At 49.1% G+C, this 26,575-nt stretch overlaps 1 protein-coding gene and 1 long non-coding RNA gene across 4 annotated transcripts in view; one reads left to right on the top strand and one right to left on the bottom strand.

Annotated features, from left to right (window-relative positions):
- The window catches only part of CD247 (CD247 molecule), an 87,491-nt gene that overhangs the window by 7,501 nt on the left and 53,415 nt on the right, over window positions 1-26,575 (bottom strand). For 2 of the 3 annotated variants that reach the window (XM_054525995.2, XM_054525998.2), the window contains exons 2-4: window positions 2,239-2,342; window positions 919-975; window positions 145-225 (exon numbers count right to left, since the gene is read on the bottom strand). In XM_054525995.2, the coding sequence (XP_054381970.1) occupies window positions 145-225; window positions 919-975; window positions 2,239-2,342 (242 nt within the window). Of the gene's footprint in view, window positions 1-144; window positions 226-918; window positions 976-2,238; window positions 2,343-14,665; window positions 15,546-26,575 lie in introns of those variants that run through there. The other variant, XM_054526004.2, reaches the window with a different exon arrangement.
- LOC134761934 (uncharacterized) lies at window positions 2,507-12,877 on the top strand. Its single transcript, XR_010141157.1, has 2 exons — window positions 2,507-2,748; window positions 12,573-12,877. It is a non-coding gene; the product is annotated as an uncharacterized LOC134761934 (long non-coding RNA).

Here is a 26,575-nt window from a genome sequence, read left to right as displayed (position 1 = left end):
GGTCTCCATCTCTTCTCTTGTCCCGGGCCCACACATGTGAGGGTCGAGTCTGGTTGCAGAGCAAGCTGAGGAGCCCTCCCCCACAGCCTGGGCTGAGCCCCACCACACATGCAGGAACACACAGGAAGGTAGAGGAACCCCTACCGGCTTTCCCCCCATCTCAGGGTCCCGGCCACGTCTCTTGTCCAAAACATCGTACTCCTCTCTTCGTCCTAGATTGAGCTCCTATAACAGATAAGAAAGTGTCAGACACAGGACAGAGGAACCTCAGAAGGATGGAGCCAGCTGGACTGGGGAGTGTGGTTTCCCTCTCTGGGGTGGCTCACAAAAAGAGGGGCAGGGGCTGGGGAGGGGATGGTAACTGGTCCATCTGGAGACCATCATCCCAGAGGACATCTCAGAGAACACGCATTAACATGACGGTGGATGGGATCCACAAAGTCCACCAAGTACTATATGCTGATCAGTCCAACGGGATAAGGATCAGCATTCTCATGAGCAAATAGAGAAGCGGGGGCTCAGAGGTGGTAGTCAATTCCACCACAGTCCCATTGCACAGAGAGTGTGAAATCGCTTTCCCCTCCGCTGGGAAGATTCTAATACATTCCTTCTCCACCCCCCTCTAGCCTTTGCAAATTGCTGATGGTTTGGGGGCTCACTAGTGGCAGGCACTAGACTAAGCTCGTTCCACGCATCAAGACATTAAAGCATGTCATCTTTATGGCGCCCTTTGAGACAGGTACAATTACTACACCTGTTTTGCGGGTTAGAAAACTGAGGTTAAACAAGTTGCAGCCGGGTCGCAGAGGTGATAGCTAAGGACCAAACCTGAACCCGAGACTCTGGCGGGCGTGTTCCCTAGGTCCGAGGAGGGGACTGCCCTTCCTTTCCGGAGAGTCTACGGCGAGGCTGACTTACGTTATAGAGCTGGTTCTGGCCCTGCTGGTACGCGGGGGGGTCTGCGCTCCTGCTGAACTGCAACACAGAGAGCAAAGCGCGTTACTGCTCCGGGAGGGCGCGCAGGGGTGCCGGGGTGCCAGGGCGCGCGGCGACCCGAGGGACAGCCCTACTCAGCTCCTTGGCAACTAACAATGCTGCCCTGCCTCCTGGGGCTGAGCCCTTGCAGGGGCCGGGGCGTGGCAGCCCCTTTTTCTGAGCCCAACTGTCCTTTTTCCTCCCGCCTGTGACACGTGCATCCATCACGCTGGCCCAGGACCCGCTGGAGTTTATTCTTCCCGGGCTAGCGCCCTCGCGCGTGCGCAGAGGTGTAAGGTTCTTGGTCGGCGCCCCCGGGGACATGAGTATTCTCTAGGATCCCTTCCTCCGGGGACTCTGAGGACAATCCAGGGTGGATGGCGGCTGGTCAAGATCCCGCCTCCTATCTTGACCCCCGGGGCAGGGTGCTGTACGTGCATCACTCGCCCAGCCCTCAGCCATCGCCCGGCTGCGCCGGTGCCCAGGAAGCCTCGCGTTCGCTTAGTGTCCTGAGCATCTGTTGGAAGCTGACACAGCCTCACTCTTGCTTCACTTCATGCCGCTTCAGGCGGGAGAAACTGCAATGTCTTACAGATCTAGAGCATTGGAAACAACTTTAGAAATCATCTAGGGCAGCATTTTCAAACTTAAAACAAGAAACTCAGTAAGATTTGGTTTTTCAAATAAAATATTATGCCAAAGTCCAAAATTCAAACAAGAAATGGGTTGAGGAGCACCGAAGTGATGACTGGGACTGGATCCTCCCCTTTACTCCTAAATTCTTCCACTCTCTGCCCACACCATGACCAGCCCCACGAAGAAATCCAGGGTCCGCAAGGCACCAAGTGAAAAACCCATGCTCTGGTCCGCTCTCCCAATTACAGATGAGGAAGGGCCTTTTCAAGAGAAAGGCTAACATGGCCTTCATTCACACTTGGAAAGAAGGACCTCTGCCTGAGTGTAAGCCCCTTTGTCACCAGCAGCATCGCCTTCCCTGGGACACTCTGATGTGCACACATTTGTACGGCTTGTCATGGAGGTGCCTAGCACCAGGCTCTCCCTCCTACCCTGTCCATCTCAGCCAGACACTGCCACCTCCTCCTCAGCCCACTCAAGGCACATACTGGGCTGGTCCCTGCTTTGCTCCTGGATACCAAGCCCCAGGCACCACCCAAGCTTGAGACTTTCCAAGACCAAGGCCCCTCTGAACATCCATCAAGTGGGGGACCCCGTGCCCTCCTCCCAAAGCCCAGTGGTACCCACCTTCAATCTCAGGAACAGGGCAGTGAGAATGACACCATAGATGAAGAGGATTCCATCCAGCAGGTAGCAGAGTTTGGGATCCAGCAGGCCGAAGCTCTGTGCCTCTGTGCCAAGAGATAAAGCTGGTCAGCCAGTCCCAAGGTGGCGAGAACACATCCCCATCACCCCAGGGTGGCACTAGGACTGACTGTGACCAAAGAAATTATGACACGGAGACTATATCCAATCCCCATGCCTCAGCCTGATCACAACCCTCTCCCTCCCTCCCACCTCAACCAGCTCCTGGAAAACCTATTGGCACCAACGGCAGATGTGGCCGCTGTGGGGCCAAAGAACCTGGGGCAATGGGAGGGGAGGTGGAAACAAGGCGAGCAGATGAGGCTGTTCTCTGTGCACAGAGCTCCTGCCACTGCAGCAGAAGCCCAGCCATGTTAGCCCCTGTGTGAACCAAGAACTCTGGAATCCTCGGGAAGATGTTCACGTCTGGATGAATGGTACTCCTGGCCTGAGGTGTGTGGCTCTGAGGCCTACCCACAGGGAGACAATAGGTCAAATGGTGGTCAAATGAGATCATTTCAATATCTGACAGTTAACTAGGACAGGGAGAATCTAGGTTAACTCCCCCCACTCCCTGCCTCCTCAGTGCCAAGCACTCTCCTGCCCAGGACAGTGGGATCTGGTGCTTGGCTTCCCTTTCCTGTGCCCTGAAGGGTTTCATGGGCAACAGACAGAGGTACCTTTGGTGCCCCTCCCCACCTAGACCCAGCATCTCCCTGTCCCCCAGTCCCAGCTCCATATCCTCAGCCTTCTCTGTCTCCCCTCCTCCCACTACACACACCCCTTTCCCAGGACACGCCTTGCTCTTCCAGACTATTTGCCCTGTGCCTTGCATGCACTGTTCCCTCTTCATGTTCCCTCCATTTCTCTCCCTGAAACCCTACTATTTGGTAACATTTGATGCATCCTACAAAATGCAGCTCAAAGGTCCCTTCTGTGTTAGCTTCTCCCACTGCAAATTTCCCAGGGGCCCCTAACTCCTAGTGCCATATTAACCTTTGTCAAGCTGTAGTTAATGCACATTTAGTTGGCACTGCCATTGGAGTACAATGGGCTGAAGAAAGCAGATACACTAAATACTCTGGTTAAATAAAAGTTTGCATTTTTGGGCTGGGGGCGGTGGCTCACGCCTGTAATCCCAGCACTTTGGGAGGCCGACACAGGTGGATCACTTGAGGTCAGGAGTTCAAGTCCAGCCTGGCCAATGTGGTGAAACCCCGTCTCTACTAAAAATACGAAAATTAGCTGGGCGTGGTGGCGGGCACCTGTAATCACAGCCACTCTGGAGGCTGAGGCAGGAGAATCGCTGGAACCTGGGAGGCAGAGGTTGCAGTGAGCCGAGATCACGCCACTGCACTTCAGCCTGGCACACAGAGTGAGGCTCCGTCTCAAAAAAAAAATAAAAAATGTTTGTGTTTTCATTTGGAACATCACTGCACTGTGAATGAGGAGACTCGGATTTTAGTCTGACCACACTTCCTACTAGGTAAATGTGCAGCAACTCAACTTGTAAAACAGGGTGTGGTATCCATCTCACTCCACCCCTGCCTGGTAACTAGAGCAGAGGTCCCAGGCCAGCCCCGCTAGTGTCTGTCTCCCAAGGCCTGGGCGCCCTCTGGTGGCCTTTGGACCCAGATGAGGGCAGAGGGAGTGGAGGCCATATGTGGGAGTGCTGTCATTCTTTCTGGCTGTGTGATTTGAGGCAGGTTATGTATGCTCTGTCAGCTGCCTCTTCTGTTGAACAGGGTGAAAACTAACATTTCTTCAGACACTGCCTTAAATGTAATCATCGTCAGATCCTCCTGCCACCCACACTTGGACACTGAGGCACCGAGGATTCGGGTTCAGAGCACACGGTCAAAGGCAGCCCAGGATTGATCCCTAGCAGTTCTCGCCCCCTCCTGCCCCTGGGCCAGCCCTACCTACCCCTCCATGCCAGCAATGTTTTGGCCTCCCCGACAAACTACGGAAGCAGATGATTCAAAGGCAGCCACTAGTGTCCTTACCCCCACCACCCTGAATCCCTCTGTCCCCTGGCTTTTGACTCCAACCCTAATTCAGGACCCCGCTTGCCCCCAGGCAGCTGATCTCTGCAAACTTCCCGCAGACCCGGCCCAGAGATCATTGATGACCCAGCCACTCGGACGAGAGTCCAAGCTCTTTGTCCAGCCATGTTAGGGCTCTGCCATAACCAGTCCAGGCGTGAAAAGACCACAGCTTTGTGCCACCCTGTCCCTCTGCTCTTGTCTTTTACACCCCATTCTTCCTTGAACGCACCCATATTTTTCTACTCCCTTGCCTGTTGAGCTAGATCTTCTAGGCCTGCGTTCTACCCTCCACTCAACACCTGTTGAAATTAGACTGTCCCACCACCTGAGCCCCTGAGGAAAAAGTGAGAGGCTGTCAGTTCAAGAGCCTATATCCGTCAAAGCGCTCTACAAACCCAACTCCTCAGGACTCAGATGCCCCTCCATCTAGGCTGTCAGCACCTGAGACCAATGGCTGCATCTTCATTATTGCCTCTTCCTCCAGCCCCGGCATCAGAGTGCAGGGCACAGGGCAGACAATCACTCGATGTTGTGGAACTTTTCAGGGCTGAGCTTCAGCGATGAGGAAGATATTGGGCCCAGACCCAGGTGTGACTGCCCTCTGGCCCTAAGGTATTGCTGGAAGTCCTCACTGACCTAGGGATGATCTGAAGGCCTCTGGGAGACAAGCCAGCCCCCATGAAGGCCACCAAAGCTGGGGTGACTTTTTGCTGTGAGGACTGCAGAGGAGATAACCATGGCGATTTATGGGACTGGTTGAGACTCGAAAGAAAAGCCAGGAGAAAATCACTCAGCTGCTTGTCATAGAAAATGAGAACAGAAAAATTACTGGACAGTAAATTTAGCACAAATAAGAAATATTTCTTTGTGTTGTGCAGACTCAGCACAACACAAAGGGGCAGGGGGATTGGGCACCTCCCTGAGATAAATAATATGAACAAGTTTCCTTCCTTCCTTCCTTCCCTCCTTCCTTCTTCCTTTCTTTCTGCATAGTTTTGTGACTGATGACAAGTGTGCTGTGTGTGGTTGGGTGGAGGAGAGGATATTAACCCCAACATAATTCCCTGTGTAGGACCCTCCTCTCCTCAGTCCTACTATGCCTGTGCTGGGAGAGATGGGCCTGAGGAAGACAGTCATGGCCCAGAAAGCTCCATGCAGGGATGCAGGACCTGATTCAGTTACGCAATTAATTAAATATTCATTGGGCATCTGCTCTGTGCCGGGAACTATTGAAATGGAATGAACTCTGGATTGCGTGAAGGTGGATTCGAGTGCTTCCCCTGCCACTTACTAGCTGTGCGGTCTTGGACAAGTCACTTCCCTCTCTGGGCCTCAGTTACCTCATCTATTAAATGGAGGGTAATCATATCTACCTTAAGGGTTGTGATGAGAAGCAAAAGACAATGATGTCTGATATTTGGGTTGAGCCTTCTGAGTCCCTCCCCTCATGGGGCTTAAGGCTTAGCTCTTGAGCCCACACACAAGGTGCAGGGGCTTCCCTGGACAGCAGACAGTTTTGCAGGATGCCAGCTCAAAGGCACTGCATCGCCACTCTCTACTTGGTCCTGTCTTCTTCCCTGTGCGCGCTCCTGTGGCTTCTTCATATTTCTACCAATTCCATCCCAAAGGGACCAGCAGCTGCTTCCTAGGAGGTTTCAGGGTATTACATGGTAGCTACTTTTCTGTACAAGTGGAGAAGCTGTTTTATTTAGTGTTCCTGGTCCCTACCCAAGATTTACAGCACCCAGGAGAACCTCAGCATTTGAAAGGAGCCCCAGAGACTAATAGAACATTCTCACACAGACTCTCAATCCACCACCCTCTCCTCTGAGGCTCTGACTTAAGTGGCCTGGAGCAGAACCTGGGCATGAGGACTTCCTTGCATGGCCATGAATGGATTGATTCAGAACTGCATCATTACAGGGGCCACAGCATGTGACAGGGAAGCCCCGCCTTCTGTAGAGATGCAGCCATACCCTACAACAAATGAAAATTTCTGTCAAACAGATTGAACAAAATTAAAACTTTGGTCCTTCTTATACACTGTATTTCTGAACTGTGTATTACAGAACTTCTCTAAGCCTTCGTTTTCTCATCTGTAAAATGGGGATAACAATACCACCTGTCTCATTAGATGGTGGTGAGGGTTAAATACGATACTTTTTTTTTTTTTTAAATGGAGTCTCACTCTGTTGCCCAGGCTGGAGTGCAATGGCATGACCTCAGCTCACTGCAACCTCTGCCTCCCGGGTTCAAGTGATTCTCCTGCCTCAGCCTCCCGAGTGGCTGGGATTACAGGTGCACACTATCACGCCCTGCTAATTTTTGTAATTTTAGTAGAGATGGGGTTTTGCCATGTTGGCCAGGCTGGTCTCAAACTCCTGATCTCAAGTGATCTGCCCGCCTTGGCCTCCCAAAGTGCTGGGATTACAGGCATCAGCCACCATGCCTGGCCAAATATGATACTTCTTATGGGGTGAGGATAAAATAAAATAATTCTTATGGGGTGAAGGACCCCATAAGAGTATGTGTTCCATTATGCCACCTATTGTTACTGCCATGATTTCTACTTTAAGCCCATGCACAATAAGTTGGAACCTTCCTGCCCTGTAGCAAGATCCCAGGAATAGGCCATGTGAGATGCTCAGAGGAGGCTGGGGACAGCCAAAGATGATCACAGAGTATCTAGGCATATGGGTCATTGTATCTAAGTGTTGTGAGTCTAATTAGTGACAGTGAGCCTCGCCATCCCTTTATAGCCTTTTGTCATCTTCATTAAAAAAAAGCCCTGAGTTCAGGAAGTCTCATGGTACTGACCATTAACGGGAAGATTCTGGAGCCCCAGAGTGCACCCTTGGGGAGATGCACCTATCCTTACAGAATCTGGTTTCTCTGGGTGAGATTTACTTGAATTGCGTTGTCTGTCTGTCTCTGAGCCAGACTGTGAATTTCTGCTAACAGGGATCAGGCCTTAATCAACCTGGTCCTGCCATATCCTGAGGCTGCAAATACACGCTGGTGCCCTCTTCCCCTCCAGCCAACCTCCTTCTCCAGCAAATCCTGTTTCGGAGCTGGGCATCTGCGGGACTCCCTCACTTCCAACTAATAAGGATTCTTCTCATTTGAACCCTAATTTCTACTTTTAAAGTGACTTCCTGTGTCTGATGGAGTTTGATTCTTATGAGTGCCAGGAGACAAACAGGGGGCTATTTTTGGGCCCAATTCACAGGTGGATAAACTGAGATCAGAGGAATGAAGCAATTTCACCAAGGACACCTGCAGGTTAGTGGCAAGGCTGGAAGGGAATTCCTGGGTCTCCTGACTCCAGGTACTTCTCTTAGCCTTATGGCTTCGATAAACCTGACCTGTGGGCACAGGATCCAGAGTTTCCGTCTACCTCTGAATTCACAGCCCTTGACATTTTGCCCACTTTTGACACTTAGTCACAATGGCTTGTAAACGTTTCACTTCAAGTCCTCCCCCCACCGCTGGCTCTGGCAAGCACAGATGGTGCCTTATAGTTTCATTTGCACCTTTCCCCTCCTCACCAGCACATCACAGGCTTAGAGAAGAGCAAAGAACATAAGTCTTCGAGTCAGAAAGGCTCTAAGACTCAAATGTGGAATCTGCCCCATTATTGGCTTGTTTTAGAACAGCTTTCTTAACCTCTCTGAGCTTCAATTCTCCTATCTGCAGAAGGGCTTTGACAAGACCAACTTCATGGGTGCAGAGCAATGAGGTAAAGTTTGTGGGGTGCCCTGCACAGTGGCGCATGCTGAGAGGCTCTGCAGGTACAAGCAGTGGCAGCAGGGGACAGCCCTCCGACCTCCCACCCCATTATGCCAGGGTTGGGGACAGAACCTGGCCAGGTTTCCCAGCTCAGGATGGGGATACCCACTCTTCAGGGGTGTGGAAAGATAAAAACAGATAATGGGGGCCAGGCGCAGTGGCTCATGCCTATAATCCCAGCACTTTGGGAGGCCGAGGCGGGCGGATCATGAGGTCAGGAGATCGAGACCATCCTGGCTAACATGGTGAAACCCCGTCTCTACTAAAAAATACAAAAAAAATTAGCCGGGCATTGTGGCGGGCACCTGTAGTCCCAGCTACTCGGGAGGCTGAGGCAGGAGAATGGCGTGAACCCGGGAGGCGGAGCCTGCAGTGAGCAGAGATCACGACACTGCACTCCAGCCTGGGCAACAGAGCGGGACTCCGTCTCAAAAAAAAAAAAAAAAAAAAAGAGATAATGGGTGTGTACAAAGTGCCTGGCACACAGTAGGAGCTCAGTGGTGTATAGACTTTCTGAGAACTCCTCACTTCACAAAATGATAATGACGTAACACATGCATGAAGCATACAGTTTAGAGAGCTCTTTGCACTTGCATGATCTGGCTTAATCCTCAGAACAACCTTGCACAATACAGGCAGAATTATTACCTATTCTATTTTGCAGATAATGACATTGCGGCTCCAATAGGTCACATGGCTAGAGATCTTCTGAGTGCATCTGATGCAAAGTCCCTTCTCAATCTACCTTATCCCAGTGCCTCTGGGATTCATCTCATATAGAGAGCTTCCCACCTCTTCCAGGAGTTTCTTCTTTGGTAGGCACTTCTGGCCTCTGCTTGAATATCTCCGGTGACAGGAAGCTCAGCACCCAGCAATCACTGGTGGAGAGCTCTAATTTTCAGAGTTTAAAAAAAAACTTTGAACCTAGTTCTGCCTTCAGAAGCACAAATCACACAGATCCTCCAGTTTCTATAGGGCAGCCTTTCAAACCTCACCCCCATCCAGCTTGTTTCCACTTTGATAGGAAGCACGGCTGGTAAGAATAAATCCTACGAAGGAGACAACTGCAGTCCGAGTCCTGGTGTTGCTACTGTGTGATCACTGAGTAATCACAGCGACCTCCCAGGGTGTGTGACACTCAAATGGGAAGGGCTTGGTCACTGGTAAGCGCTCAGTTTGTAGGCACTGATGGAATCAATATGAATCACAGTAGCTCATGGTCCAGGTAGAAGTGGCCAGCTTTCTACTCCCCAACCTTCCTTCCTTTGAGTCCCCAACTTTGAGCCCTGAGTCCTGCTGCTGCCCGGCTCCACCCCCAGGCTCAGGCACAACTGGTGATGACATTGCAGGGCAAAAACTTAGAAAACAGGAAGTCACTGTTCTTAGGAAGGCAGTGGCAGCAGCTATGGGTGAGGGGTGGGGGGTGGTGTCTGTGTTGGGCAGGGTGCTGGGTGTGATGCCAACCCATTGACCACAGCATCGAGGCACCCAGACCATCCCCCTCAGCAGGTTGCTCCCTTTCATTGAATAACTAGCTTTCACTGCAGCAGAAAAGATACAGGCTAGACACACAGAGTAATAGTTATAACCACTGGTTGAAGATTTGTTCTGGGCCAGGAACAACATGTGTGGGTTTTCTCATTCAGTTTTCACAGTGACTCTGATTTCACAGCTAGGGAAACTGAGGCTCAGAGAGGTTAATAACATGCCTAACATCTAGAGCCAGGGTTGAACCCAGGCACGTCTGGATCCACAGTCAAGGGCTTAACCACCACTTGGTACTGCCCTTCAAAGACTTGCTGATCCTCAGAGGTGTGAGAGGGGTCCTCACCAGGCTGTGGAGTCCCTTCTCCCAGGAGGTCATATTCTTGACTCTACAATTAACTTTCTTTCATTGAGGGCTGAGAGGCCTGGGGGGTTGACAGATACAGATGGCCTGCTACCAAATGTGAGGCCAGGACTCACACTGCCCGGTGCTCATAGCAATGACCCACTGGAGATACCTCAATCACCCTGAACTGCAGAACAACTCCAGCTAATTTACTGGCACCATATAATGTTTTACTACTCTCTTTAATTCACTACCAGCCTGGCCAACATGGTGAAACCATGTCTCTACTAAAAATACAAAAAAATTAGCTAGGCGTGGTGGCGGGCACCTGTGATACCAGCTACTGAAGACGCTGAGGCAAAAGAATCGCTTGAACCCGGGAGGTGGAGGTTGCAGTGAGTTGAGATAGCACCGCCACACTCCAGCCTGGGCCGTACAGTGAGATTGTGTCTAAAAAAATAAATAAATAAAAATTTAAAAAAAAATTACCACAGCCTCCTTAATTCTCTCCTCAGTGTCAGATTTCAAATATTCATGTTTCATTGTAAAATTGGATCATTTGTTCAAAACTACCTACAAGTTATGTATTCCCATAGATAACGGTTCGAAGAGAAGAAGGAAGAACAGGGCTGTGTGGTTTCTTAGGGGTAGCGCTTTATGAGCAAATGTTTCCCTTCTTGTATTTTTATTTCCATTAAAGTTGTTATGTTTTGAGCGATACTTTGTGATCATTTTTCTTTTCTTTTCTTTTTCTTTTTTTTTTTTTTTTTTTTGAGACAGAGTGTTGCTTTGTTGCCTGGGCTGGAGTGCTGTGGCATGATCTTGGCTCACTGCAACCTCCGACTCCCAGGTTCAAGCAATTCTCCTGCCTCAGCCTCCCAGGCAGCTATGATTACAGGCACCTGCCACCACACCTGGCTAATTTTTTGTATTTTTAGTAGAGACGGGGTTTCACCATGTTGGCCAGGCTGTTCTCAAACTCCTGACCTCAGGTAATCCACCTGCCTCAGCCTCCCAAAGTGCTGGAATTACAGGTGTGAGCCACTGAGCCCAACCTTTGTGATCATTTTTCTTTTTATTTTCAAGTAAATCAACTTAACATAAAAGTGCAGAAAAGTAGGAAAAAATCAAAATTGCCCATAATACCACTTTCAAACACAGCCATTATTAATATGATGGCAGATGGCCGTCCAAAGTCTTTGTTATTTATAAACTGTAATCATTTTACATAACAACTTTTCATGGGCAGGTGCAGTGGCTCATGCCTATAATCCCAGTACTTTGGGAGGCCGAGGCGGGCAGATCGCCTGAGGTCAGGAGTTTGAGACCAGCCTGGCCAACATGGTGAAACCCTATCTCTACTAAAGTATGAAAATTAGCCGGACATGCTGGCACATGCCTATAATCCCAGCTACTTGGGAGGCTGAGGCAGGAGAATCACTTGAACTTGGGACGCGGAGGCTGCAGTGAGCCAAGATTGTGTCATTGCATGCCAGCCTGGGTGACAAAACGAGACTCTGTCTCAAAAAAAAAAAAAAAATTTCCTGAAGAATTGTTTTTTCATTTAGTATTATGTTATAATCTAAGACTTCATGTTATTTCATATATTCGTATTTCATGTTACCTTGTCATTTTACTATTAATAAATATCCTTTTTAATGGTTGCCTAATAAGCTTTCCACTATCTACATAACCATTCCCCATTGGTGGTCATTTGTTTCCAATTTTTCACCATTGTAAATAATTCTAAGATGAATAGCTTCATTCCTAAAGCTTTTTACAGGTTTAGAATTCCATCAATAATAGCTTGAAAAATGGGCCAGGTGCGGTGGCTGAGGCCTGTAATCCCAACACTTGGCGAGGCCAAGCTAGCGGGACTGCTTGAGCCCAGGAGTTAGAGACCAGCCTGGGCAACATGGCAAGACCCTGCCTCTACAAAAAATAAAAAATTAACTGGGCATGATGGTGCATGCCTCAGTCCCAGCTGCTCAGGAGGCTGAGGTGCGAGGATCACTTGAGCCCAGGAAGTCGAAACTGCAATGAGCCCTGACCGCGTCACTGCACTCTAGCCTGGGTGACAGAGTGAGACCCTGTCTCAAAAAAAAAATAAGTGAATAAATAATAATACTTTGAAAAATGAAAGCTAAGACTAATAGTCCAAGAGATAAACCAGCAAAAGATATAAATAGCCAATTCGCAGAGACAGAAAAACAGATTACTTACAAACATATAAAAAGACACACTGGGAGCAGTGGCTCGTGCCAATCCCAGCACTTTGGGAGGCCGAGGCAGGCAGATCACTAGGTCAGGAGCTCGAGACCAGTCTAGCCAATATGGTAAAACCCCATCTCTACTAAAAATACAAAAATTAGTCAGGCATGGTGGCATGTGCCTGTAGTCCCAGCTACTCAGGAGGCTGAGGGAGGAGAATCACTTGAACCCAGGAGGCAGAGGTTGCAGTGAGCTGAGATCGAGCCACTGCAATCCTGCCTGGGTGACAGAGCAAGCATCTGTCTCAAAAAAAAAAAAAAAAGAAAAAAGACAGTCTCAATGCTAGCCAAGGAAATGAAAGTATGAAGTGACAAAAAGATGTCTCCTGTTTTTCACAGGTGGTCAGAGGCGGCTTCAGCTGTGCAGATCTGTGGGAGAAGGGCACTCTGGGCAGAGGAGCGGAGATGGAAGGGCTGTGTGGTGGACCTGTGCCCGGGGTCTCTGAACTGCAAGCAGGGGTATGGCCAGAGGAACATGAATGAGGGGAAGTTTTAGGAGACCAGGAAAGAGGCAACAAGCGGGTGGGGGTGTTAGGTAGAACTTCCTTGGCCAGTGGCTTTTACTCTGAATGAGATGGGGAACAGCTGCAGGGTTTTCTCTTTTGACAAGGACACATTATCTTTTTTTTAAAATACGGTAATAACGTTTCAAAGAAAAAATTAAAGCCAACTGGAACAAGACAAGGTTCACAGTTGCCTTGGGCCCCTGGGCTAACTGGAGATGCCCTGGCAAGCCCCAGGACAGGCTTCAAATCAGCCCTAAAATCCAGGCTATACTGCCAGCCTCCATTACCTCTCTGCATTCAGCCAAACATAGTCATCGTCATCTCTTCTTCCAATGGCCCTCAAAACCAAGCTCTTCCTACTCTTGCCCCATAAACCACCCAGAAAGTGGTTGTTTGTCCTGAAGGGGTGAAACCCATTCACTCTTTTGCCCCTTCCTCATCCATTAACACTAACAATCACTAAGCCTCAGTTTCTGTTACGGGCTGAATTTTGTCCCCTGAAATTCTTACTTTGAAATCCTAACTCCCAACACCTCAGAATGTGACTGTACTTGGAGAAAAGGTCTTGAAAGAGGTCACTAAGTTAAAATGACCATTAGTGGGGGCCCTGATCCAATATGACTCGTGTCCTTATAAGAAGACAAGATTAGGTCAGGTGAGGCGGCTCATGCCTGTAATCCCAGCACTTCGGGAGGCCGAGCTGGGTAGATCACCTGAGGTCAGGAGTTTGAGACCAGCCTGACCAACATGGTAAAACCCCATCTTGGCCGGGTGCAGTGGCTCACGCCTGTATTCCCAGCACTTTGGGAGGTGGAGGCGGGTGGATCACCTGAGGCCAGGAGTTTGAGACCAGCCTGGCCAACAGGGCGAAACCCCGTCTCTACCGAAAATACAAAAAAATTAGCCAGGTGTGGTGGTAGGCGCTTGTAAACCCAGCTACTGAGAAGGCTGAGGCAGGAGAATTGCTTGAACTTGGGAGGCAGAGGTTGCAGTGAGCCGAGATCATGCCATTGGCACTCCAGCCTGGGCGACAAGAGCGAAACTCCATCTCAAACAAAACAAAACAAAACAAAACAAAAACCATCTCTACTAAAAATACAAAAAATTAGCTGGGCATGATGGTACACCATGAGGCTTCAGGAGGCTGAGGCAGGAGAATCCCTTGAACCCAGGAGGCGGAGGCTGCAGTGAGCCGAGATTGTGCCACTGCACTCCAGCCTGGGCAAGGGAGCAGGACTCTATCAAAAAAAAAAAAAAAAAAAAAGATGAGATTAGGACACAGACATGTACAGAGGGAAGATGCTGTGAAGATGATGTAAAGACACAGGGAGAGACGGCCACCTACAAGCCAAGAAGCGACGCCTCCTGAGTGGTCATGTGGTGGCCATCCTTACTAGGAGAAAATGTCACGCACTGTGCTGGGCAGTGAGGGTGGAGGTGACAGACACAGATGTAGCCTCCCAGCCGAGCAGAGAGGTGGGAAAGGAAACAAATCATCCCACGAGAGAGGGGCACAGGGTGCTAAGGAAACATGAGGGAGGGACGATGCCTACAGTCACGCTCTGGGAGTAAACAATGACAGGCAAGTGACCTCCTTTGGTGAGCAGGTTGCATGTTTCAGTTCCCTCCGCTCATTCCACCAATAGCCCCCCAAGGCCCGTGGACAAGTCTCTCAGGTTAGCAGACAACACTTGCTATATGACAGGCACATAGAGTGTAAGATACACACACACTTGTGTACATACATGTATATACACACACATAAATAGAACAATACAAACATATATGTATGCATATGTATACAAACATATATGTATACATATATATACATAGCAATATGTGTGTGTGTATATATATATACATATACATATATATACATATACATATATATATATGATATACAGAGAGAAAGACACTTATTCTTACCTCTCGTTGCCAGCTTGGACATGTAGCTTTCTCTGGCTGACTCCAGGGACTGATGCTATAACAATCATGGTCATACCAAACATTTGCTCCACACTTTCAGTTTACAAAACCCTTTAATATTTTTTATTTCATTTGATCCCAACAACAATTGAGTGAGGTAAGCTGGGCAGATCTTATTTGCTCCACTTCGCAGATAAAGAGACTGAAGGTCAGGGAGGTGAAGTGACTTTCCCGCAGTCAAACATCTCATGTGTCAGAGCCTGGACGAGAGCCCAGGTCTTGCTGGGCCTTTGTTCTTTCTCACACAGCACACTGCCCTCAAGTTTTGCTCTTGAAAATTAGCACCATTTCAAAAAAATCTGCTTTCGAGCAAACCCCTTATGTCAAAATTCCAGGCAGTATTTTGCCATTTCTCTGAGAATTTAATTTTTTCTGAGGATAAACTTTACAGTATACAGAGAAAATAATGTAAATGTCCATCAACAAGGAACCTGATAAATTTTGGTGTATTCATATATAACCGTTAAAAAAAAACACAACAGATAATTCTACATGTGCTACCATGAAAGATCCTTAAGATAATTAGGTTTTAAAAAAGGTGGCCAGGTGCAGTGGCTCATGCCTGTAATCCTAGCACTTTGGAAAGCTGAAGCTGGAGGATCGCTTGAGCTCAGGAGTTCGAGACATAGCAAGACCCGTCTCTGCAAATAATAACAATAACAAAATTAGCTGGGTGTGGTGGCACACACCTGTAGCCCCAGCTCCTCCGGAGGCTTAGGTCGGAGGATCACCTGAGCCCAAGAGGTGGAGGCTGCTGTGAGCTGTGATCATGCCACTGCCCTCAATCCTGGGCAACAGAGTTAGATCCTGCCTCAAAAAAAAAAAAAAAAAGCAAGCTCTAGATATTTGTGTATGAAAAAAACACTATGTAAGCTGCATATATATGTATGTATACATAAAAATATATCTAGATGGAGTTTCTGTTTGGGATGATGAAAATGTTCTGGAAATGGATAGTGCTGATGATTGTACAATAATGTTAATGTACTTCATGTCACTGAATTACACTTAAAAATGAAAATGGTAAATTTTATGTTATATTATTTTACAAGAAAAAACAGGTTAAAAATATATGTATATCTGGAGGGCCGCACACACAAAAATGTCATCCGCGGTTACTTCTGCAGAGGAGCTACGGGAGGGGGAGGCTGGGTGAATTTCACTTATTTTCCACCTTATACCTTTTTGTGGTGTTTGGAACTCTAACTATGATAGTATATAATATTTATAATACTAAACAACCAAAACAAAAACAAATAACATGAACCCTTACATCAAAGGAGGTGTGTGCGGCAAGATTCTGGCAGGGCAGAAAGTGGAGACACAGGGGCTGGCCCATTTAGCGAAGCGCTTTGCACCCACCCAGCCCTGGCTCAGTACATTTCTGGTGATGACTTGCCGGGGTTTGGAAGGACCTCAGCTATACAGAACTTTCACGATAATGGTATTTGGTGAATATGCTTACATTTATATATGAACACAGAAACCCAACTACTGCTGGTAAATAGCATGATCACTATTGTTATTATTATCCAGTGCTGTAAGGACGAGATGCTTTCACCAGCAGCCGAGTGAGATGAAAGCGGTTTTCCGATCCACCGAATCAGTCCCACTGCAGCTGTAAGCTGGAGACCCTCTGGGCCTCGGGAGCTCAGGCTGCAACGCAAGGTAGGACAGGGGCGGAGGGGGAGCCAGGAGAGCCGCACCTGCCTCGCTCGCTGGTGGCGCTCGCTCTGGGAGCGGTCCTGCTGGCCCCAGGCAGGCTCTGAGGGCGCCTCCTCAGAGCCCCTGTGGCCCCCGCAGCTACCCCAGAAGAAACCTGTGCATCCATCCGCTAGCCCAAGCGGCCTCCGCCCGGAGCTCCCCGAGTCGGGGCCAGGCCTCCGCCCCTCGGTGCCCGCGCCTGGGCTCCTCCCGCTGCGGGCCGCCCGCCTGGACGAAAGGCACAGGCGGACGCCCCGCCGAGCCGCTGCCCACTGCACCGAGTTTTTCGGAGGGTGGGAGAGGAAATGCCACTTGGATTTTAAAACCGTCACCGATACGCTATAGATGAACATTTCGCTGGGATTTTACAGAGACGAGCTTGAGCCTGCTGAACCACGCTCACGCCACCTCTCCGCCCGGGCCTCCCCGCGTCCGGCTCCTGATCGGGTCCCTCCCGGGTCAAAGCTACGCAGGGTGCACTGCGGGCTGGGCAGCTCTCCCACTACGCCCAAAGCCCAGGCGGCCGGGACCGCCGTCCCAAAGTCACAAACCACACCCGTGAAGGACGCCCTCCGCAAGACAGAGAGGAGGCTGGGCCTGAGAAGGAACCTCCGGCCCTTCCTCACCGTGCAGCCAAGGTGGGCTCCCAGCCCCATGTTGCCACCAGCCGCGGCTCTCGTGCGGTTACGGGAGCAGCAGCCCCGCCCCGCCGGCCCCCAGCTGGCTCCTCGCTCGAGGTTTCCTGTCGAGCGCTGCCATCCAGGGCCCGGGTTATCGCGCGTGATCTCCCATCTGAGCTGCTCACACGCTGCCGCCCGCCCCCACTTGCGGTCCCTTGTCCCCGAACCGCACCCGCCCCCAGGCCCCCGCGCTCAGAGGCCAGGGCGTGAATCTGCGCCGGGCTCGGGCGCTGGGGGCTGAGGGTCTGGTTTTTAGATATCAAAGGAGCCCGACACCAGGATCCCCCCGACAGGCAAGGAGAGGGACCCGGCCTGGGGCCTGCCTTCGGTGGTGGGCACAGTGGCCGGGATCGGGCCTGGCTCCGGCTGGCCCGGCACATGCGCACGGCGACAGTGGCAAGACTGGGAGGGCCGGCGCTGCCTCTTTGGGAAGCCCGGGAGAGACGCAACCCTGAGAGGCTGGGCCTCCCCACCCCCAGCCTCCTCCCCCTTCCTCAGATAGCAGGGAGGAAGCGCCAGGGGTCCCTCTGTTCTCACATAGGGGGACTCCAAATGTCGTCAAACCTGCCACTCTCAGAATCAACAGCTGCTTTCATTTTGAGCCCTGTGAGCAAAAGTTTCAGGGCTTTCCTGGCACACATACCCAGTGCATGGAGAGCACTGAATTTTATCTTCCCCTCTAGAGTGGGACATTCCTGTGTGGAGCTCCGGGAATACATGCCGGCACTGCCTGTGCCTGGGGCTGTGCTGGCTCCCACCCAGCTGCAGGAATGAGGGGCCACGGTACGGAGGGAAGTGGCTGAGGTTGACAGCCACTGATAGAGCTTTTTCTGATTGTCTCTGGCTTGAGCTAACCAGGTTGCATGACAAAGTACTTACGAAAACTACAGATGCAGAGAATTTTGGAAATTTTTAAAGGACAGGAAAAAGGGTGGTTGAGGCAGAAAAAGGTAGTTCTAGAGTGAGAGGGGTTTCTTTCCTCCTCTTGGCTCACAGCAGAGGCCAAGTCCTTAGCGGTGTTTCCAGAGCAGGTGAATGAGATTCTCTGAAGGCTGGCACAGGGGTCTGCCTTGTAACACGTTCCCCCAGCTTCTCATGTACACCACCACTCTTCGGGGACCACCACCTTCTGGATTGGATGGGTCTGGAAGATTCTACGAATATATCCAGCCCTACCTGAGCATTTGCAGAAAGCCTGCTCTGTGAGGGAGGGCAGCCCCAAAGCTCCCTGCTGTAGACACAGAACTCAACAGGGACTACTGGTGCCACACTCTGTCTCTTCTGTCAGAGAAGCACCCAAGTGAGCCATGACTTTGACATTGCATGGCCATCTTATGTTCATTCCTCAAATTTTGTCATGTTAATGTGTACTCTCTCGGGGACATCATACCTAACACGGCTGCCTGAAGATCTGCTTCCTTTAGAACATGCTAGTGAGGACAGTCCTGGAATTTCTTTGTCTCTTTCCAGCCTTGCTTTCTCTACCTCCGGTCGTTTTCTGAGGACCGGCTTGGTGGGTGCTGATGCCTGCCTGGAAGACCTCACACCCACAGTGTCTTGGAAGATTTTGAAAGCAGTGTGAGGTACCAGCCTGCTTTAGCCCTAGGAGCTGGCATGGTGGGGGTCTCAGGCTGCATCCGCACATTCTCAGCGGTGCTTTTGCTCCTGGAATGGAGCCACAAGCTGCTCTGGGCCATTTAGAGACTCTGAGTGGTTTGCTCAGGGCTATATGGAAGTGGGAGGTGGGAGACCTGGGTGCTCTGTAGCATGCTTAGTCCCCCTGGCAGGGTTAGAGGTTAGTTGACCAGAGACAACGAGTCCAATTCCCAAACAGACCAGAATACCAGCAAAGGAGAAAAGAACAAGGACGCATTGCAGCCAAAATGGAGCTAGAATCTTGCCTCTGTCCATCCTTCACTGGAGTTATCCTGGATGGAGAAGGAACCATATCACCTGCAAAGCCTGGAAGGGGAGCCCTGCTGTGAGGTGAGCCAGTAAGCCTGTGAGTTCAGGAGGGAGCACACGCTTGTCTGTCCATCTGTTCATGGGCAGGCGCTCTTGAGTTTTCCTAAATATTGCCCAGAGCTCTCCATCCAGATACTGCCCTTTCCCTTCCTCTCCATTGATGGTCTCCAAGCCTTTCTTAGCTTTCATCTTCCCCTAAGGGTTCCTTCTCCCAAAGCACCAGCCCATTCCAATGTCAACTGCATTCGTTGTTTTTGTTACTCTCATTGTGTCAAATGGGTTCTTTCCTATGCAACTAGATTGTAGGTTGCTCCAAGGTAAACACCATGATTTCTAGTTCCTTTGTTTCTACTACTGCAGGACTGTAGGAAGCCTGGTTGTAGGCATCACTAGGACTCAGTAATTACATAATTGCTCAGATAATTGAGAGAATGATTGATTGATTAGTGGTCATTAATGCCATAAAATGAATGAATTTTGCCCCTTACATTTTCAAGAACCTATGAGTTCGAAGAGACCTGAAAGAACATTTTTATGGGAGCCTACACCAGTGCTATCACCTAAAGTGTGTGACCTTAAGGAAGTTCCTTCACCCCTGGTTTCTGTGCCTCCAAAATACTGGTGTTAATACAGTAATTTCTGATTCCTTCCACCTGTGCCCTGCTCAGTGATCCAGTGTTAAAGCTGGTCATCAGGAGAAAGCTACTTATGATTTCCTAACAAGCAGCCACCACAGAACATCACATTCCCAAATATGCTCTTCACCGTCCCTGCTGTCCCCACGTGTCTGGCCCTGGTGTGGGCAGGAATGAGTGGGATTGGGATGTTTTCTCACAGGTCTTTCTCAGGTGAGGTCCCAGGCTGTGACCAGGCCCCTGCCCTGCGTGTGACTCAGGCCTAGCCCCTGCTGGGGCAGGAATGCCACCCAGCACAGCATCCTACTGTTGCCTGAATAAAGAACGGACTGGAGGTTCACCTGAAAGGGGCTGCCAGCCTTCTGTGGGGGCCAGCCAACGGCTCACAATGACCCTGTGTTCAACTCATCTTACGACGAAATTTTTCAGCTTGACAAACATTTACTCATCTTTCAAGGCTTGGCTCCAATGTTATTTTCTCTGGGAAAACTGCGCTACTTTCAGCAAAATGCATTTCCTTTTGATGGGCATCTGTTTTTTTCTTTCTTTATTATTATTATTATTATTATTATTTTGAGACAGGGTCTCACTCTCTTGTCCAGGCTGGAGTGCAGTGGTGCAATCTTGGGTCACTGAACCTTCACAATGGGCATCTGTTTCTGTTCTACGGAGTGACCTTAAAGTCAAGAATCATGGAGAAATTGCCTGGGAGCAATGGCTCACACCTGTAAATCCCAGCACTTTGGGAGGCTGAGGCAGGCGGATCACTTGAGGCTAGGAGTTTGAGACCAGCCTGGCCAACATGGTGAAACCCCGTCTCTACTAAAAATACAAAAAAAAAAAAAAAAAATAGAAAAACTTGTTAGCTGAGCATTGTGGCGTGCGCCTGTTATCCCAGCTACTCGGGAGGTTGAGGCACAAGAATTGCTTGAAGTTGGGAGGGGGAGGTTGCAGTGAGCCAAGATCAAGCCACTGCACTCCAGCCTTGGCGACAGAATGAAACTGTGTCTCAAAAATTAAAAAAAAAAAAAAAATCATGGGGAGAATTTATTGTTAAACATAATATTAGTCACATTTTTAAATAATATAGTCAATATGTTTTTCTGTAACCTGTTTTCAGGTGAAGTACCTCTAAATGTAAAGAAATGGGTCCAATTGTTAATTTTTTTTAAAGGTTCAAGAAATACACCACTTTCTCTGACTTTTTTCTTACAACTCTTTTTTTTTTTTGAGGTGAAGTCTTGCTCTGTCACCCAGGCTGGAGTGCAGTGGCGTGATCTCGGCCCACTGCAACTTCCACCTCCCGGGTTCAAGCCATTCTCCTGCCTCAGCCTCCTGAGTAGCTGGGATTACAGGCACACGTCACCATACCCAGCTAATTTTTGTATTTTTAGTAGAGACAGGATTTTGCCATGTTGGCCAGGCTTGTCTCAAACTCCTGACTTCGGGTCATCTGCCCACCTTAGCCTCTCAAAGTGCTGGGATTATAGGCTTGAGCCACTGTGCCCTGGCCTGTTGTACCTTTTTTACATTAACAACTGGACTCGCTTTAAATTTAGAGATACTTCCTGAAAAGGTGTGTGAAGGTTGAAGAAAAACATGAGCATATTATTTGAAAATGTGGCTAAAGTTCTGTTTTAAAGTAAGTTTATGGTAATATTTCTAACTTTTCAGATGCTCTGTAGTTCTTGGCACATTTTTCACTAATATTTGGTGACAGGTCTGTCCCCATTAAAAATTGAGAATTCTACAAAGTCTGGGATGTCTTTTATTCTTCTTTGACTCTTCACTCCCCAGCTAACCACCATGCAGTAGGCAATCATAAGGGTTTGATGAATGAATAAATGATCAAGTCAGGTCGGTTTTCCCCGAATTCTTGTCTTTGAGGCTGAACCCAGAGTGGGCTTCCTGGCATCATTCCTGTGTTTTCTACTTTCCCTCCCTAATCCTCTGAAAGTTTGAACAAAAATAAGATTATGGGCCAGGTGTGGTGGCTCACGCCTGTAATCCCAGCACTTTGGGAGGCTGAGGTGGGAGGATGGCTTGAGCCCAGGGGTTTGAGACTAGCCTGGGCAACATGGCGAAATCCCGTCTCTACAAAAAATAGAAAAATTATCTGGGTGTGGTGGTGCGCACCTGTAGTCCCAGCTACTCGGGAAGCTGAGGTGGGAGGATCACCTGAGCCCGAGGAGGTCCAGGCTGCAGTGAACCAAGATCACATCACTGCACTCCAGCCTGAGTGACAGAGCAAGACCCTGTCTCAAAAAATAAAAATAAAAAAAAAGAAATAAGATTATGACCAAGAGCCATATGTCTCAGATGTTGAAGGACAATATACCTGTGCTTCAGAAAAATTTGCCCCGTGTGCCAAAAGGTGCAGAAAGGAGAGCCAGCTTCTCAGCTGGCCCCATGCCCCACTACTAACTACTCCAACAGCCTCGGGGAGTTATTTCTTCTTCTTTTTTTTAAATTATACTTTAAGTTCCAGATGTGAACAACGTGCAGGTTTGTTACATAGGTATACATGTGCCATATTGGTTTGCTGCACCTATCAACTCATCATTTACATTAGATATTTCTCCTAACGCTATCCCTCCTCCAGCCCCCTGACCCCCCGACAGGCCCTGGTGTGTGATGTTCCCCACCCTGTGTCCATGTGTTCTCATTGTTCAACTCTCGGGGAGTTATTTCTGAGCTCCTGAGTCTGGGCTGGGAGACACCAGGGGGACAGGGCACACACATTTGCAAGTTTCCTATTCAGGCCATGCTGTCCAGGCAGCCAGAATGAAGCCCAGCCAGAGCCAAAAGGCTTTCCTGGAGATGTGTTTGTCAGTTTGGCAACCCTCGGTGTGCCCAGCCCACGCGCTGTGAGCATTCGCCTATGACGTACTTTGCGTGGATCAAAGGCCCCACAAAGCCTGCCGTGCCTGCAGCTGCCACGCTGGGGACATGCTGGGGACGTGGGCGATCGTGGGCTGAGAGGCAGACTGCTGGGCTGCCGCCTGCCATGGCAGCTTTCTCCCATGGGAGGGAGTTCACCTTGCAGCTTCCATACTCAGCCGGGCCGCCCCTAGGCATGCCACCTCTTCTCTTTTTCTCTCTGTTGTCCCGTAATTTGGGTCCTCAGGACGTCTCACCTGGACCCAGGGATAAATGAGATCCACTATCAGAGCCAATGGCAGCATTGGCAGCACTCTAGAGCTATTTCTACTTGATTCTAAATCCAGATTTATACTATGTGTAGCCAGCTAGAAATACAGATCTCACCGTAGAAAAGAGACTGGAAGAAATTACAGCAACTGTTAGCAGTGGTTTCACCTCTGGTTTGTGAAATTATGGGTGATTTAAATTTTCTTTATGCTTTCCCTTATTTTCCAAGTTCTATAGTATATAAGAATATGTAATTTTGAAATAAGAGAAAATAGTCGGCCGGGCATGGTGGCTCACGCCTGTAATCCCAGCACTTTAGGAGGCCCAGGCGGGCGGATCACAAGATCAGGAGTTCGAGACCACCCTGGCCAATATGGTGAAACCCCATCTCTACCAGAAATACAAAAATTAGCCGGCTGTGGTGGTGGGTGCCTGTAGTCCCAGCTACTCAGGTGGCTGAGGCAGGAGAATCGCTTGAACCCGGGAGGCAGAGGTTGCAGTGAGCCGAGATCACACCACTGCACTCCAGCCTGGGTGACAGGCTCAAAAAAAAAAAAAAAGAGAGAAAATAGTCAAAGTACATTTTTGATGCCTTGTATTAACCTCCCTTTTGTGTCCCCCACCCTCAAACCTTAGTTGCACTTTGGTCAATGAATATCTAACTCACTCTGCATTCTTCAGGCACACAGCAGCAGGAGGGAGGTGTGCCTGATAGGATGATGGATTAAAGATTGGTTCTGACCAATTCACAGAGTATAGCATGTCCACAGGAGGGAAGCTGAATATTTAGCATGGTGTAAGTCTCATGGGACTTGGCCACTGTCACAGGCTAGCTGGTGCCCAACCTGCGTGGAGCCCAGGCCCTCTCCCCTCCTGGCTCTCTTCAAGCTTAGGAGGCTCCTCATCCCGCTCAGGGTTTAACATTCTCCTTTGATATTCTAGGACATGGACCTAGTTGGGATTTAGGGTTGCTCTTGGGTTACCAGCCAGCATCCCTGAAGCCCCTCCCAAAATGTCACTGGGGCCCTGTGACCATAGAAGAGGCCTCTGTGGGCCACGCAGTGAGTCCAGCAATGAAGCCAGACCAGTGTGGTTTAGGGAACAGGCCGCAGCAATGGGCAGGAACGCTGGCAAAGCTGTGCCTCCTATGGCTCTCCTTGACACAGAAGTCACAACCCAGGTTGGGGACCTAGGCGTCTCTGCATGTGACTGTGTAGGAGCCTGTGTGTGTAAACAAGAGTATCTACATACACGAGAACCCAAGGGAGAGAACTGCACAGGGGGCCTGCCCTGGTCTAAACCAGAAAAGGAGGAGAACTGTTCCTTTTGGGGGCCGATCCCTGCTGGGAGAGGTGTGCCAGGGTTCCCCCCGCTGGGCCATTTCCCCCACCTGAGTTCTCTCTACAATGTCCAAAGAATGGGACCAGTAAAAGGGGGCCAGGGCGATTCTCCCACCCCCTGGAAAAGTCTGCCCTCCCTCCCTGCAGGCCTGAAGCCCTTCCGGCCCTCATCCTCCCCTTCTCCTGCGTCATCCTGTCTTCAGGCTGATACACTCCTTCCCTCTGGTTTTTCTCTCAGTTGTCTCTTCCTTGCATTTCCCTCCTTAATTCCCTCCCACCAGCCTTATTTTTTTGTCCATCATCTGTGCTTGCTCTTCCATCTTTACTCTTGATAGCCTCATTGCCTGTCTCCTCAGATAGTCCTGGGTGCCAGGTTACCTGGCATCCCTGGTCCTAAGAATTTGGGGACTGCTACTTTTGCTTGATCCAGCTCTCTCTGGAGGATGGGCAGTCACCGGGCCATCCCAGGAACCCTTCCTGGGTTCTGTGTGTGGCTTTTCTGCGTTGCCACTGAGCATGGGTTGCTCTCGGCTGTTTAGCATAGAAGGTCACACTATCTGTTCTGGTGCAGGAATTGTCCAGGGAATTGCAGTCAGGTCTGCAATGTGACCTATGGCCTGGGGCCAGCAAGCCTTTCTTAATCTCTAGGCAGGCCAGGTACAGACAGCAAACTCAGAAATCCACGATTACATTGGCTGTCCTTTATATTAGCACACCAGGATGCACCCAATTAGCAGTACTCATTCCTGCCTGCCTTCTGACTTCAAATACCTAAAGCCCCTCATATCTGGAAGCAGAGACCTGAAAAAGTCATCATTTCTTTTTTCAAAAGGAGAAAGGGAGAGGGAGGCTAACACACATACACTTATTCACAAAAAATAAAAGATGGTTTCATGGAGTTAGTGTGCTGGGATATTTAGAATCTAGGTTTGCAACTTGCATCTCCTTTCTCTTGATCCTACATTTCAGCCTCCAATTTAGTGGGAACTTGAACTGAACCGTGCTAATTTATTAGTTGGACACCAAAGAGTCATTATTTTGTGGAGCAAAATCAACTTTGAACATTCAAGAAAAAAGACCCCATTGCAATGATTGGTTAGAATTTGATCTGAATCTACATAGATTCATTCTCTAAAACTATTCAATTAAGGAGAATGTCAACCTATTGCCTGAATTTAAATCAGCGATTCATTCGGCTAATGAATTTTCCTTTTTCTGTGAGTACTATGTCCTACAAATTTATAGGGGATGGTCAGAGAAATGGCGACAAAGAAAAGGAGGTATGTTTGTTTTTAATGTTTTGTTTGCTGACTTAAGAAACACACAGCCCTGGAAATGGCCTTCTCATTACTTGAGACAATAAAACATCCCAGAAATCCTGACACTGGCTAATAAGACACATGCCTTTAATAACAGCCTCAAAAAGAAGCCCCTATGGTGGAAAGTGTTGTATGTTTGATTGCGCTAGTTTTACCACAGAATGTGCCAGTTGTGGCTGGAAGTAATTGTCTTTTCAGTGGACAAAAATAAAACTGTTTTTAAGTTCTCTGCCTTGGTGAAGCCTAATTTATAAATGGAAATAAGAAGTTTCTAATTTCCCCCAAGCAGATGCCACTCTCCTTGGACTAAAATCACCTTGGGATTGCAACGGAGTCCAGTATGAAGATGCGGTTTTCCTGCGTTTCCAACTCAGGCTGATTGAAGGCAGCTTATTTGTTTCCCCAAACACTTGGCTCCAAACACAGAGGCCTCCCTGCTGAGTGATGGGTTCCTAAAAACCTGTTTTTCTTCAGGGGAAGATGGGTTTAGTTGCAGTTCTGAACATCTCTAGGGGTTGCTTCCTCCAAGAACGGCTCAGAAATAGTCCCCTAAGGAAACTCCGTGGGGAGAAGCTTCCCTCAAACTCAGGACTGGCTGCTTCCTGCTTTGGACAAGGATGCTGGCTCCCAAAACAGGGTCCCAAATACCTTGAACACTCAAAACCTATTTTTACCTTTCTCAGCCCCCACTCCTATTCTAAAAGTAGAAATCTGGGGAAACAGGGTGAGTAGAAGAAGAGGGGTACAAAAAGGATCTGCAGAGAATTTTGCCTGTAGTTCTTCTAGCTCTGAAATGCCTGGGGACGGAAAATGACAACACTAACTTGAAACTTCAATTGTCTCTGTTTTAAAGGCAAACACTTTTAATTAGACAAAAGCAAAGGGAAAGAAGAATAGAAGTACAGTTACCGAAAAGGCCCCAAGATTGCACTATTTATCTGCAGTGTGTGCTCTGTAAAAAAAAAACAAAAAACAAAAAACAAACAACAATAACAACAAAAAAAAAACTGCAGCACCTTTTAGAGAGCCACGTAGTATTATTCCAGCTCTTTCTTCC

This window comes from Pongo abelii, chromosome 1 (genome assembly GCF_028885655.2).
Source record: "Pongo abelii isolate AG06213 chromosome 1, NHGRI_mPonAbe1-v2.0_pri, whole genome shotgun sequence".
In the NCBI taxonomy this organism is placed as follows: Eukaryota; Metazoa; Chordata; class Mammalia; order Primates; family Hominidae; genus Pongo; species Pongo abelii.
This window is presented reverse-complemented; position numbering and strand designations above follow the sequence as displayed.